We start from the raw sequence: 14718 nt of genomic DNA on the forward strand, positions 1-14718 counted from the left end.
TGGGCCTCAAGTCTCAACAACCAGTGACTTAGACAGGCACTGGGGAGGAACTGGGCTATCAGCTGGCGCTCAGACCCTTGGGGGTGTGGAAGCAGGCACCTCAGACTTCCTGGCCCCCAGGGGTGAGGGTCCTGATACACACCCGGATGGAAAGTGAGGACCCCTCCCTGAGGGCCAGCCCTCCCTGCTGCCTGGCAGGCATGGCCAGGCCCCGGGCAACTTTGTGCAGATTGTGACCTGGCCCCCGCCCTGTAACCCGCCTCCCCCATCTATGATCCTGGGTGGGATCCTCATCTCGCCTAGGTCGGAGGTCAGCAAACGTTTTCTGTAAAACATGAGAAAACAAACGTCTTCAGCTTTTTGAGCGCAGCCTCTGTCTCCGTGGCTCCGCTGTAGTGAGAAAGCAGCCACAGACAGGGCGAGAGCAAGCGGCCCCCGCTGAGTGCCAATAGAACTATCTGCTGAGGCTGCCGTGTGCATTTCATGTAATTTTCACATGCCGCAGGACACTATTTTTTGTTTGGTTTTATCAACTTGCTGACAATGTAAAACCATTCTTAGTTCCCAGCTGTACAAAGACAAGTGGCCTGGGACTTCCCTGATGGTCCAGTGGTTAAGACTCCATGCTTCTAATGCAGGGGGCACATGTTCAATCCCTGGTCAGGGAACTAGGATCCTATATGCTGCGAGGCACAGCCAAAAAAAAAAAAAAAAAAAAAAGACAAATGCCCTGATGCCTAGAGGCCGAGCAACCCCCATCCCCTCAGGGCAGACTAGGGAGGTGAGAGACCTGGGTCTGACCTAGGAAACCAGGCCCAACACCTTGGGAAGTCCCCTGGGGCCCTTTATGGAAAGGCCACCTCTCCCTGGGCCTGACCATGTAGAAACAGACCCTCCTGGTGCTTTCGGTCAGGTGGGGCGATGGGGAGTTCAGTTGGCTGGGTGCTAGGGGCAAGGAGGGAGGGCAGGCCTCAGGGAGGTGGTCAGGGCAGGCTTCCTGAGGAGGTGGCCTCTGGCCTGAGCTCTGAGGAGCAGGCCGCAGGGTGCTGTGTGGGGTCCCAGCAAGGCTCCTGGTGTCCTCTCCACCTGCCCTCTCCCCTCCACCAGAACCTCAATCAGAATCCCCGGACACTGCTGCCCAAGTTCTATGGGCTATACTGCGTGCAGTCGGGTGGCAAGAACATCCGCGTGGTGGTGATGAACAATGTGCTGCCACGCGTAGTCAAGATGCACCTCAAGTTCGACCTCAAAGGCTCCACGTACAAGCGGCGGGCCAGCAAGAAGGAGAAGGAGAAGAGCATCCCCACCTACAAGGACCTGGACTTCATTCAGGACATGCCCGAGGGGCTAATGCTTGATGCCGACACCTTCTCTGCACTCGTCAAGACGCTGCAACGCGACTGCCTGGTGAGGAGCGGCCGGCTGGTCTGACGGAGTTTCATGTCTGAGCCCCGTCCTCCCAGCTGTGACATGGGGACGCTGGGAGAAGCTAGCGCTGTGAGCCGGAGAGATACCCCACCCCCCACCCCACCTTCACAGGCTGTGTTCCTGCTGCCAAGCAGAGCCTCGGGGCAGCCTGAGGTTTTCAGGGCTCAACTCAGGGTGCACCTCAGGGCTTGCCTGACCTGAGTGTTTAAGTGTTTAAGGCTTTGAGCTTCTACTGCAGGAGGCACAGTTTCGATTCCTGGTCAGGGAACTAATATCCTGCGTGCCTGTGGCATAGCCAAAACAAAAGCAAACCCAAAAAAACTTAGAGCTCTCCTCAGACCCAGGTCTGTGCAGCCGCCCTCCTCCACAGGCAAGTATTTCTTAGGGAGAAGGAAGGTTTGCCAGGCTCATCCCAGGTCTTGCCATTGTGGTCCACCCCGCCCCCTATTGGCCTCAGAGGCGAGGATACGGAGGTCTGGAGGGGGTTCAGGCCAGGCCTGGGTCCTCCAGGGTCCGCCCTCACTCTGGCTCCCAGACACCCCAGAAACCGCCAGCCGTCTCCATGCCCCAGGGCTTCCAGGCCCCATCCCCAGTGCCTGCATGTCCACATCCTGGGCTGCACCTCATGGTCTGGAGCAGTCTGGAGGCCAGTAAACCGGGCTTCTGAACCAGGGCGGGGGTGGGGTCACAGCCGGCCAACCCCTGACCCCTATTCCCGCAGGTGCTGGAGAGCTTCAAGATCATGGACTATAGCCTGCTCCTGGGTGTCCACAACATTGACCAGCAGGAGCGTGAGCGGCAGGCTGAGGGCGCCCAGAGCACAGCCGATGAGAAGCGGCCGCTGGGCCAGAAGGCGCTCTACTCCACAGCCATGGAGTCTATCCAGGGTGGCGCCGCACGCGGGGAGGCCATCGAGACGGATGACACGTAGGTGCCGGGGCTGGCGGGCCCGGGGGAGCTTTCAGCTCTCATCTCTGCCCCAGCCCCCTTGCCAGGCGAGAAGCAGGCAGGGGGCAGGAAGAGGGGGAGCCTTGAGGAAGGTGAAGGACAAGGCCAGGTCCAGAACCTGGTGAATTCCTGGTTTCTGGTTTGTAAGCCAGCAGCGCCCACCCGTCCCCACCCCCTGGGCCCTGAGAGTTAGATATTGGGCGCACAGCTATGGCCAGGTGTTCTGACCCTGACATCTGACTCAGTCAGTCAGTAGACAGAGGTCACTGGCCAGCCCTGTGGGAAACACAGGTACCCTTGCCCTGGACCTAGGGGAGTTAAAGCCTCACTGTAGGCAGCAAAGCTGGAAAGGTGTTGGAAGGCAGCCAAGAGAAGGTGGAAAGGGCTGGGAACGAGGGACCCTTTTTACAGCAAGATCCCTGCCCAGGACCCTGGGGAGAGGGGTGCAGGGGCTGAGAACGTTCCTTGCCTAGTGACGCCAGGTGACTGTGGAAGCAGCCAGGTCAGAGGGTCCAGACGAGAGTGTGCCCCCTGACCCCCAACCTGGTCCTGCCCTCGGGGCTCAGGCACAGAGACAGATTCACGGGGCATCCCTACTCCCACCTCATGCAGGCCCTGGTCACTCTTTGGGTGTCTTGGGTACTGTGAGGGGTGGAGCAACATTCCTGACCCTGGTCATGACAACCACTGCTGTCCCCACACAGCATCAGTGTCCCTGGGGATGGTCACCCCCGATGGGAACCACTGCTGTAGACAGGTGTCACAATTGACCCTGTATCACCATGCACAAACCATGTGGGAGCTGGCTGGACCTTCCATGTCCAGACCTTGTCCAGTCCTTACAGTGGATGGTAGCCGTCAGGGTGCACAGGCAGCTGGGGGACAGGCTAAAGCTTGGCCACCAAACTGGGCCATCAGCTGAAGGGCCTGCCTGGGATGAGTGTGGGGGACCTGAGTGGGCCCAGAGCTCAGCCGTCTGGCGTTTGTAGGGTTGGTGCCAGGCCAGGAGAGACGGCAGGTGTGAAGGTGAGTGCAGTGTGGAGTGCAGCTGGCAGAGCCTGTTGGGGGCCTGGGCGTGCAGGAAGCTGCTGCCTCGTGGGCCTCACTAACTGCTCAGGCGGGCTTGGCCTGGGGCTGCAGCGGCTTTAACTCCCCAGCCTGCGCCCGAAGCCCAGCCTTGCCTGGGTGTGTACGTGCTCATGCATGCACCTGTGTGTGTGTGAGTGTACAAGCTCCATGTGTGCACGTGTGGGTGTGCATGCACCTGTGTATGTGTGCAAGCTCTGCGTGTGCATGTGTGGGTCTGCGTGCACTTGAGTCTCATAGCCCGGACCCTTTGGCAGCCTCTGGCCTGCAGTGTTGACTCAGTGAGCGGGCCAAGAAGGCCACTCGATCCTTCTTTGTGGTGGGCTTCCCAGGTGTCAGGTCCCTCTCCGAGGGTCCAGCCAGGCGGCCACCAGGGAGTGTGTGGATCCTCAAGCTCTGGGTTCCATCACTCCTGCCCGCTTATCCCTCTATCTCAGTACCCCTAAGTCCCAGAGCAGGTGCCCCTGGCTCGGGGCTCTAGGCTACCTCCAGCCTTTGCTCCTGACAGACAGGGCTCATCCCTGGGCTGGCTCCATGGGTGCTGACAGTCTTGACCCCTCTCCTCAGGATGGGGGGGATCCCCGCGGTGAATGGTCGAGGAGAGCGTTTGCTTCTGCACATTGGAATCATCGACATCCTGCAGTCCTACAGGTGGGTCCCCGCCCCCCATCCTGCCGGGGTGGGTGCATGCCCCTGGCCCGACTTCCCCACTCCTCAGTGAGAGCCTGGTCAGGGACAGATCAGGGCTGGCACAGGGCAGGGTAGAGAGTAGGGTGTCACTGGCTGACTGTGGGCCCTGCTGTGTGCCAAGACTGGGCTGCCTCATCTCCTGCTGGTGTCTCCCTCCCAGTGTGGAGCAGAGCAGGCAGCTTTCCGAGCAGTGGGTGAGGGTTTATGTGGAGACCCGGGTGGGACAAGGTGGGCAGGACAGCCTAGGGCGAGCAGCCAGAGCCCATCCTAGGGCAGGGGTGTATGTCAAGGAGGATGTCCTTCCCCCTGCAACCCAGAGGCATCTTGGGGAGCTGCCTGGAGGCAGCAACGTGCTCCCCAGCCCAGGTGTGGTACAGGGGCCTGGCTGGGGCACTGGGCGCTCCCTCCAGCAGGGAGGAGACCGGCTCACCCTGGGCCACGGGAGAGAGGAAGGGCGGGCTCCGTCCCCCATGGAGGGCCACGCACCGCAGCCTTTCCACTTCCTCCTGCAGAGTAGGAGCAATAGCAGCAGCCAGCCAGTGGGGAGTGGTCAAGGGGGCCGGGAAGAGCGGGGTGGCCTCTGACTGGTACAGCAGGTGGCCTGGTTCCTCTCAACCAGGGCTCCTCTGCCCCCTCAATGCCAAGAACATTCCCAGTCATGATGACCGCAAAGGTCCCTGGAGACCACCTGTGTCCCCTGGGATGAGCTCGCCTGGAAGAGACCTCCCCTGGACCTGGAGGTGTGGCTGATGTCCTGGGCATTTTCTCCTCTGCAGGTTCATCAAGAAGCTGGAACACACCTGGAAGGCTCTCGTCCACGATGGGGTGAGCATCCTCTGCTTGTTCATTCTGTCCATCCATCCACAAACATCCTGACCATCACCCTGGGCCAGACCTGGGTGCTAAAGAGCTGAGGGACACGTCCACTTTTTTGGAGCCACGGTCACAGGCCAGGGGATCAGGGCCGAGACAAGGCAGTGAGGCAGCCATGGGACCCCCCCAACCAGGGGCCCAAGCCATCTGTGAGGGTACAGGCTTAGCATATAGGCTTCCCGAAGGAGGGTACTAGGGGCCCCAAGTGAGTTAGAAGTGAGGACAGACTGGGAAAGTCAGGGGCCAGTCAGGCAGAGAACATTCTGGAAGTGTGTGATATGGAGGGGGTCTTGGGCCCCGGTTGCACCCAGGGGCAGCACTGTATAGCTCTGACCCCGCCGACCCTGCAGGTAGGGCCTGCTTACGCAAATGGGCTCAGTTGTTCAAAAAAAGCTGGAAATTCGTGTCTTCCTGTGAGCACAGCCCACCCGTACACCCTTGCAGTGAATTACTTCAAAGGGTAAAATACTGTGAGGACCAACTGCTGGGGTTAAACTGTCCACCTGTGGCCCTAGTCCGGCTGTGGACCCTCAGGCAGAGGCCTCTCCCCTTGTGCCCCCACAGGCCAGTTCTTGAGTGCTAAGGGCTGTCTGTGTGTGTGCAGTCTGCAAAACCCAAGGTCCCAACAACTTCCCCCACTACGCCTCAGAGTGTTTTGAGGATCTGGGGGAGCTTTCAGAATGTTCCCCCCTGGGTGGGGCCGGCAGGAAACCCTTCTATGTGGTGAACCCACAGCAGAGGGGAAAGCAGATGGAGGGGTTGCGACCCTGTCAGACCAAGGTCAGCTCCAGAGGGGCCCAACCATCAAAGTAACCATCCAGGGGCTTTGCTAGCAGTTCAGTGGTTAAGACTCCAAGCTCCCATCATGGGGGGCGCAAGTCTGGTCCCTGGTTGGGGAACTAAGATCCCGCTTGCTGTGCATGCACCATGGCCAGAAAAGTAACCATCCAGGTGTGTGAACCCTGAGACTGGTAGGTGGTGCCACAGTGCTGGGGGCCAGCTTCTTCCTGTGTGTCCCTGTACACCCCAGGCGTTACCCTTGGCACCTGGCCCAGATGGCAGCCCCCATTTCGGCTCCAGCCAGAGAGAGGGGCATCTTCCTCCCGGGGCGGAGAGACTCTTCTGCTGTCCTTGCTCAATCACCATCAACCAGCATGAGTCCCCGAGGCCATGTGACCACCTCAGGGCAGGCCGGGATGGGAGGCCCTGTGTCCAGATGCGTTCTGTTAGGTTACAGCCGGGGGAGGCCGCGAGGCAGTGGTCACACTGTATCTAGAAGGTGGGGACCAGGGATGCTGGCCCCACCCTAGGGCATAAGATGGACCCCCCAAGAATGACCAGCCTGCGATCAGCAGTGCTGGGGAGACAGTGCCGAAGCAAGTGAGCAGACTGGATCCAGGGACAGCCGGGTGTGAGCCCAGGGGCCCTGCAGGATGGTGCCCCAACTGTGTGCCGGGCTGCCTACCTCACGGGCATCCCAGCCCTGCATCCTGACCTGCCCAGCAGCCTTGGGTCCACCCCGGGGCACCGAGGTGGCATGGCCAGGGCCGCCCCACCATGAGTGCAGGAGCCGGGTCTGCCTGCCCAGGACAAAGCCTTCCTTTGTAGCAGGGTCGGCTGCACTCTTCTTCCACCGCCCCCGCTCCGCCCCGGCTTTAAAGGTTCTTTCCAGTTTCTTGATTTTGATGTTTATTCAGTTATCTCTTTGAATAGCCATTTTATGCATGAGGGTCAACAATTAAACACAGGGACCGTTACCACCGTCCCACTACTACCGGTTCCTGGGGTCCCATCCCCACAAGGTGACACAGCAGCCCTGACACGGGACGCCCACGGGCCCCCCCAGCCCTCATCCCCTGCCTGCCCTCAGGCCCCCCTTCCCTTCCCAGGACACAGTCTCCGTCCACCGGCCCAGCTTCTATGCCGAGCGCTTCTTCAAGTTCATGAGCAACACGGTTTTCCGGAAGAACTCCTGTGAGTGCCCTCTGGATGGGGGTGCAGAAGGAGAAGGGTGGGAGGTCAAGAGCAGGGTAAACCCGGGGTCCTGGTCCTCTGTTCACCAGCCCTAGGATGGAGTCAGGGACTTGGTCCAGGGAACAGGGCAGCTGGGTGGCCCCTCAGGGACATGGCATAGGGCAGGGGACCCAGGGAGCCCCCAGCCTCTGGGACTGGATGGCTGTGTGAGACAAACTGAGCCGCTACTGTATGTGGGACAGTGGTCACCGGAGGCACGGGAGAGGCTGGTGACAGGCCTTGGTGGGGCCAGGGTGGTGTGGAAGGTGTATCAGGGTTTTCCTGCCTCCTTTGACCCATTGTTGCAGATAGGGACTTGGGGGCCCCAAAGCCATGCAGCCTGGATGGGAACCAGGCCCTTGGCTTCCTTGTCTGAGAGTCGGGTGGGCTGAGGCCCCAAAGTGCCAAGTAAACATTGGCAGCTGCTGATCCTACTGCTGTTTCCAGGGGGCTAGAGTGGGAGTTCTGGGTCCCTGGGATCCCATCTCTGCCAGTGGGCAGGACAGGGCACCTGGGCTCCTGCACCCCCACCCTGCCCCTGCAGGCAAGCCAGCTGGAACGTAGGGCAGGCTTCCCCTACCGAGAGCAAGAGCAAAGGGTGTTGGCGGACAGGCTGGAGGTGGGGCAGTGGGGCAGCCAGGCCTTGGCACAGAGGGAGCTCTGGGGTGTGTGGGGCCCTGTCTGGGTGCTGCTGCGGGGCTCAGGCTCCCCAGTACCAGCCGCCCTCCCTCCGCAGCCCTGAAGTCCTCACCATCCAAGAAGGGCCGTGGTGCCTTGCTGGCTGTCAAGCCCCTGGGGCCCACGGCCGCCTTCTCGGCCAGCCAGATTCCCAGCGAGCGGGAGGATGCACAGTACGACCTGCGGGGGGCCCGCAGCTACCCCACACTGGAGGACGAGGGTGAGCAGCTGGCTGGGAGACGAGGGGGCTGAGAAGGGAGGGCCCTCTGTGCTGAGAAAGGGAGGGCCCTGTGCTGGCCCCAACCTGGATGGGAGGGGCTGGGTCACAGTCACCCCCCTCAGCCCAAGATCTGCAGCTGAGAAGTGGGGAGCAGCTGGGACTGGGTCCTTGGAAGAGCCACAGTGAGAGCTGAGCACAGAATTCATCCCCCGCCCCCTACCATCAGGTGACAGGCTCCCATTATGTCAGAGATGCATGGAGACCTGGGAGGATGAAGTGCTTAATGGGGTCAGCCTGATGTTCAGGAAGGTCCCTCCCATCTCCTGGGTCAGAGATTCCAGGCAGGGAGGGGCGGGCGTTGGGTGGCGGAGGGAGCATCAAGGAAGGGAGACACTGCCTGTGCAAAGGCCCAAGGGGCAGGACGGGGCCTAGCCTGTGGGTGTCCGGGGAACAGCAAGAAGTGTGTATGGCTAGAGCAGAGTGAGGCAGAGGCCAGTGGAGCAGGACCCTGAGGGGAGTTTTTAATTGAGAGCAGGGGATAGGTACTGGAAGGCCTTAGGCTGGGGAGAAATTGGAGCATATTTCTCCTTCTGAAGCTGGCGGGGACAACAGTGTGAGGTGGTGGGTGAGAGAGAAGACATGGGTAGTTGGGAGTGAGCCAAGTTGCAGGTAGAGCTCAGAGGCCTCCCAGGAGCAGCCCTGGGTGCCTGGCTTGTACAGGTGCCCACCTGCTCCTTCCCATAGGTCGGCCAGACCTCTTGCCCTGCACGCCGCCGTCTTTTGAGGAGGCCACCACTGCTTCCATCGCCACGACCCTATCTTCCACGTCCCTCTCTATCCCAGAGCGGTCCCCCTCGGAGTCGTCAGAGCAGCCGCGGTACCGGTGAGTGGACCCGACCATGTCCCTGGGCCACGGGATGGGCGGGGTCATGGGGTGGGCAGGACATTGATTGGGAGGGCCCTTACCCCACTTTTTCCGCGTGTTTGCTGTCTCTCTGCAGGCGGCGCACACAGTCCTCGGGACAGGATGGCCGGTGAGATGAGACCCCAGCCCTCTCTCCCACACCCCCTGCCCCCAGCCCTCCTCTGCCTTCCCCACCAGAGCCCCTTCTCTCTGACCACACCATTCTGAGCACAGATTCAAGTCAGGCTCTAGAAGCGCAGAGAATCTCAGGTCACTTGGAATCTGTCTTCCACCTTGGTACCCAGAGGACTCATCTCCCACACTTGTCTGTTGCTTCTTCTTTCTCCCTTTCTTAGTAATATTTTTATTGTAAGAAATACAAAAGGAAAAACAGAAATGCCTGCCCCATGCCCGCTCCCCTCTCTGGGAGTAACCCGCAGACGGATTTTTTTGTCTCTTGCCAGAGACACTCATGAATATACAAAGAGACACACATTTGGGCCTGTCTCGCCCTCTCATTTGAACCAGTGTGCCTCTGGGCGCCGGCCTGCCCTCTGCTCTGTCACCTGCTGGCAGCAGGCCACCTGTGTGAGCAGGTGAGGTAGGTGCTGGTCCCCTTCCTCTAACGGGCTGTGACTTGCCCTCCTGGACATGTGGGTTGTTCCCAGTTGTCTGATCTTGTAACAGGACTGGAGTGGAGAGGGGTTGTTTTCTGTAATTGGTTTTTGGGGGCAGTAATTCCTGCCAGTTGGAAAAAAAATCATGTGCATCACCCTCCATCCAGCTACCTGCTCTGACGTCAGCCACCCGTTTGTTCTCCAGTATTGCCATCCAGGGAGGTGTGCCATCTGCACACCCGGTTGCTGGCATGTTCTGACCCACCTACATCAGGGATCTAGGCCTGGAACCCCAGAACCACCCCAGCCCCCTAGTGCAGGCCCCAGGCAGATGCTTAGCTGCCCCCAGAGGGTGGGAAGGATCCAGACCCCCATGCACTTATTATGTCCCAGCTGGTGCTAGAGGCACAGCCTAGGCCCAGGTGGATGGTCAGTCACTGGCCCCTTGCATCCCCAGGTGGGCAGAATGGCCAGGGACCAAATGTGAGCTGGGCCAGCTCAGGGCCCTTGTCAGATGGCGCCCAGAGATAGCACCTTCTGGAGCTCCAGGCTTCTTCCCGGGACTGGAAACTGACTCTGGCCTGGAGCTCAGCAGGCGCTTCCAGGGTGGACGGGGATGAGGAAGGAAACTGAGGCGTGGCTTCCCTTTGCTTCCAGGCCCCAGGAGGAGACGCAGGCGGAGGAGGACCTGCAGCAGATCACAGTGCAGGTGGAGCCCGCGTGCAGCGTGGAGATCGTGGTCCCCAAGGAGGAGGATGCAGGGTGAGTGGTCCCCACGGTCGATTGACTAGTTCTTGGTCTCAGGTTCTGCTCTGGTCCCATTGGCCAAGCAGGGCCATGTAGCCAGCTGGCCGAAGGCGGACTGGGAAAAGTAGTACACGAGCTGGGGTGGGACTGGGGCTTCCAGCTTGGGAAGCGAGCGCGGAAAGCTGGGGCTAGTGTGGGTCTTTCACTCTGGGAAGGGTTTCCTCCTCCAGAAATCAGAGCCGCCCTGACATCTGAGGTCACTTTTCCTGCCCATTTCCTCTCTGCATCCTCTTAGCTTTGTCGGGGCTTGCACGACAGTGACCTACGAGGTTTTCAAAAACCAGGTTTGGGCCCCTGTTGTGTTCTGTTTTTACCTCCCTCATTGTGACTCACCAGTAATGTCTTCTTTCTAGCTGCTCTGGATTGTGTTTCACTTGGTTTTTTTCCAGTGTAGGCTGAGTGCTTAAGTTCCTTCTTTTCTTTAACAATGAGGCCCTTAAGGCTATGTGTTTTCCTCTGAGTGCTGCTATTGCCCTGTGCCCTGGGTTTGACACGAAGCAGTTCTTTTATATTGGCTCAGATACAAATGGCTAGTAATTTTTTCTTCTTTTTTTAAATTTCCTCTTTGAATTAAGATAGTGGCTTTCAACAACCTGAGGGTGATTCTGCCCTCAGGGGACAGTGGGCAATGTCTGGGGACATCTCTGATGATCATGACGCGGGGGTTTGCTGGCATCATGGTGGGGGCCAGGGAGGCTGCTCTGTACCCCACTGTGCCCAGGACTGCCCCCCACAGAGAATGACCTGCCCACTGTCAGCAGCGCTGAGGGCGAGACCCTCAGCATCTCAGGGGTGTCTCTCAAGTGTTGAAGATTTTTTGTTTACCTTTTTGGTACGTATTTCTAACTTTATTAGGTTTTGAGCTCCTCATCCGAGAAGTGAAATTTCTCACTAATTGCGTGGCCGCCAGCCATGGCCTCCAGCACATTCCCCACCTTCACTCTGTGCCTCAGTTTCCTCATCTGTAACACAGGACAGGGGCTTCTCTGGTGGCTCAGTGGTAAAGAACCCGTCTGCCAATGTAGGAGACGTGAGTTCAATCCCTGGGTCTGGAAGATGCCCTGGAGAAGGAAATGGCCCCCCACTCCAGTATTCTTGCCTGGGAAATCCCATGTACAGAAGAACCTGTGGGCTACAGTCCATGGGATCCCAAGAGAGTCAGACACAACTGAGCAAATAAACAATAGCAACCCAGGGCAGCAGGCCCTCAAACAGGCCTAGCACCTAGGAAGTGCTTCAGAGAGAGGAGCAAAAGGTTCTGGCCCCTGAGGGGTGGGTATGTGTTCCCACTTTACAGGTGAGGAAACTGAGGCCCTGAGAAAGAATGTAGTCCTAACGGTTGCCCAGCAAGTGAGTGGTGAGGCAGGGATTTGCCCACAGGCGTGCCCCTGAGTGAGTGGAGGGGGCCAGGCCGCCTGCTTGGAGCCGGGCTCTTGGTTCCCTTGGCAGCAACAGTGCTTGGAGGTGTTTTGTTATGTGGGGGAACCAGAATGTGTCAGGCAGAACCCATCCCTGCCGTTGAACCTCCTGCGTCTGTGGTCTCCATGATGAGGGATGGAGGGAGTAGGGAGGGTCCGGGCTGCGGTGTGGGGGAGATGCATGCTTTCCAGAGCCTCCCCAGGACTCCCATGTCCTGCCCGTGTCCCCAGGGAGGGGGCATCCCCAGCCTGTGCCTCTGCCGCTGTAGAAGCGGAAACCGCCAGCCAGGCCTCCGAGCCCGCCAGCCAGGCCTCGGATGAGGAGGACGCGCCCGCCACGGACATCTACTTTGTAAGTCCCCCAGGGCTCCTCCCCGTCGCCGGACCCTCGACCATCTGCGCTCACCTGTGCTTACGTGTGTGTAGATGTGCCCTTACAAACCTGCGTATGCTCACGTCCACCCCCATTCACACACGGGCACACCACTCCCTCACACGTTCCTACTGACTCGTCGCACACTCAAGGCACTCGTGCACAGCTGCAGGTGCAGTTACTCAGGCACGGGCATGGGTGTGTGCCCACCTTTTCACACTCAGGTCCATGTGTCTGGCTCGCTCACTCTCAGGTGATGTGGCAGCGCCACACCCACCCCCCTGACCATCCCCAGCCTCGTGACCATGTGTGGCCCTGAGCCCAGCGGGGCCTGGGGAGGTGTCTGGAGTCCTGGAGTGCTCAGCCCCCTGACCCGAGGGGAGGCCCAGGCTGACCGTGGGGCTGGCATGACACACACTTTCTCTCTGACCTGGTGGTGGGTACGGTGGGCAGACTCCATGCTTAGGGAGGCCAGGGCACTGAGGCAAGGGGCAGGTGGGCTCCACGCTGCCAACCTCATGGGACGAGGACACACAGCTGCTCCTGGAAAAGGTGGGATCTGTCAGAGCAGGAGGGGGCCCTCCCCTGGGTACCTGAGACCTCCCTCCAGAGCTGGCCATCTCCCCCCGCTCACACCTCCCACAGGCAGGCAGGAACCTGGATGAAGTGGGTCCTGGGGAGCCTGGGAGCCCGAAAAGCCCAGTCCAGTGACTGCCCCACCCCTAACAGCGGGTCCTGAGCTGTCTCCCCAGGATGCCCCGCTCTGGGATCAGATGGTCCTAATTACAGCAGAGAGGGCCAAACCCCAGCCCTGCCTGCTGTCCTCTTCTCAGATTTTGATTCTCACCTCTGATCCCCAACCCTGTCCTTGCCCAGCGCTGGGCCTCGGGGCTGTTTGGGTGAGCCTGGCCCCCCTGCTGACATCGCTGCTTCTTAACAGCCCCCTGCTCTCAGTCCCCACGCCAACGCTGCCTGGCCTGCAGGGCACTGAGCGAGCGCCCCCTGTGTCCCCCAACCCCCACCCCACCGGGCTGATCTTTCCCGTTCTCTGGATCTGTGTGTGAGGCGGCCCCAGCGGCCATGTCCTGTCAGGAGTCGGGCCGTGAAACCCGGATCTGCAGCCAGGCCTGGCACGCAGCAGAGAAGAAAGCCAGTGGGATGCCCACCCCCTCTTCCCGCTTGGCCATCAGCTCACCTGCCCCGCCCGATGCCCTCCCCGCCTGCCCGCCCGCCAGACTCCCGTGGCCTCGTCCTATCACTTCATCCTGTCCTCTGTTTGCTTCCTCCCCCGCCCGCCCGGCCCGCCCAGTTCACCGATGGGAGGTACTGGATTTACTCTCCCCGGCATCGCCGACTGCGGGCCGTGACGCTGAGCTCCTCAGGGACTGTAAGTGACCACGGCAGGCCTCCAGGGAGCCAGGCCCCATCCCGCGCCCTGGGCAGCAGGGAGCCACAAGCCCTGGTCCCTCTTCCTCCAAGAAGGGACGTGGGGAAAACATCGCTACGGCTGAGGTCGGCCACGCTGGCCCGCATGGGACGCTGGGCCGTGGGCGTCCTCTCGGGACGTGTACTCCCCGCTGAGTTGGGCGTCATGGCACCTGCGGGCACACCGCTGGGGCTCCCAGGGACAGCCTGGCCTTGGCAGGGTCGGCATCTGACCCCCAGCCCCCAGACGCCCCTGCCCCTCATCCCAGCACTCCTGGGTCAGGGACGTGTCACGTGGGCAGCTCCCACTTGTTCAGATCTTGCTGCCGACAGCACTCCCAGAGCATCTGTCCCCTGAAGGGGGTGACCTCCTCCCAGGTCACCGGAAGGACCACAAAGCCAAGCTCTTAATTACAGGAGAGAGGAGTTGGTGTCTCTGTACCTATTTCACAGATGGAGAAACAGACCTTGGCTCCCCAGGTAGCCCACGAGCATGTAGTGTAGACGAAATCTAGGTCCCAAACTTCAGGCATATGTCTAATAAACACTTATCCGCCCGGCGTGTCTGGGATGCTGTGGGGATATTGTGTGGCAGTGGCATTGTTAGTGCTCGTTATTGTCATCGTGAGCAGTAAACGCGGGGCCCAGAGAGGCACATAGCACTCAACAGGCAGAACAGGGCAAAGATCTGAAGCAAGACTTTGTGTTCTCAAGGTGAGGCTTCTCAGAGCCATACTCCAGCCCTGTCAGTGGTCCCTCTGAGTGTCGCTGGGTGTCGTGCAGTGCCGAGCAAGCCTGAAAAGGGGAGATCCCTTCCACGCTCGGTCCAACCGGGGACACTACACCCCAGAGATGGTCCCAGAGCTGGGGACACATGGTGCCCAAGGGCCATGGGGAGGGGAGCCAGTGGCAAAGATCATCTGGAAGGGGTCAAGCGGGCTCTGAGATGTGCCTGGGGTGTGGGGAGGTGGTAGAGGAAGGGCTATCTTCGCTGGGGGCACCACAGAATCAGATACTCGGGGCCGATGGGTGGAGAGGGAGACAAAGGAGTGGCAGGAGGAAGGCTGGACCCCAAGGCCTGCTGCGCGGGGCAGGCATGCCCTGGACTCAACTTCTGTGGGTCACCGAGGGCCAGCTCATCACAGGATTCCTGGGGACTCCTGTGTCACCCACATTCTGAGCCCAGCATGGCCACCACCCCAGAGTCAGCACCTGCTGTGGCCACAGACAGGCCTGGA

At 60.2% G+C, this 14718-nt stretch overlaps 1 protein-coding gene across 12 annotated transcripts in view; it reads left to right on the forward strand.

Annotated features, from left to right (window-relative positions):
• The window catches only part of PIP5K1C (phosphatidylinositol-4-phosphate 5-kinase type 1 gamma), a 48051-nt gene that overhangs the window by 28902 nt on the left and 4431 nt on the right, over positions 1 to 14718 (forward strand). For 6 of the 12 annotated variants that reach the window (XM_069589459.1, XM_069589463.1, XM_069589457.1 and 3 more), the window contains exons 7-17: positions 1108 to 1407; positions 2150 to 2355; positions 4030 to 4113; positions 4929 to 4977; positions 6915 to 6999; positions 7775 to 7936; positions 8681 to 8819; positions 8938 to 8970; positions 10115 to 10219; positions 11914 to 12034; positions 13365 to 13442. In XM_069589459.1, the coding sequence (XP_069445560.1) occupies positions 1108 to 1407; positions 2150 to 2355; positions 4030 to 4113; positions 4929 to 4977; positions 6915 to 6999; positions 7775 to 7936; positions 8681 to 8819; positions 8938 to 8970; positions 10115 to 10219; positions 11914 to 12034; positions 13365 to 13442 (1362 nt within the window). The remainder of the gene's footprint in view (positions 1 to 1107; positions 1408 to 2149; positions 2356 to 4029; positions 4114 to 4928; positions 4978 to 6914; positions 7000 to 7774; positions 7937 to 8680; positions 8820 to 8937; positions 8971 to 10114; positions 10220 to 11913; positions 12035 to 13364; positions 13443 to 14718) is intronic. The other 6 variants (XM_069589466.1, XM_069589462.1, XM_069589460.1 and 3 more) reach the window with 2 other exon arrangements.

The sequence above is a fragment of the Ovis canadensis genome, chromosome 5, assembly GCF_042477335.2.
Source record: "Ovis canadensis isolate MfBH-ARS-UI-01 breed Bighorn chromosome 5, ARS-UI_OviCan_v2, whole genome shotgun sequence".
NCBI classification, from domain to species: domain Eukaryota; kingdom Metazoa; phylum Chordata; class Mammalia; order Artiodactyla; family Bovidae; genus Ovis; species Ovis canadensis.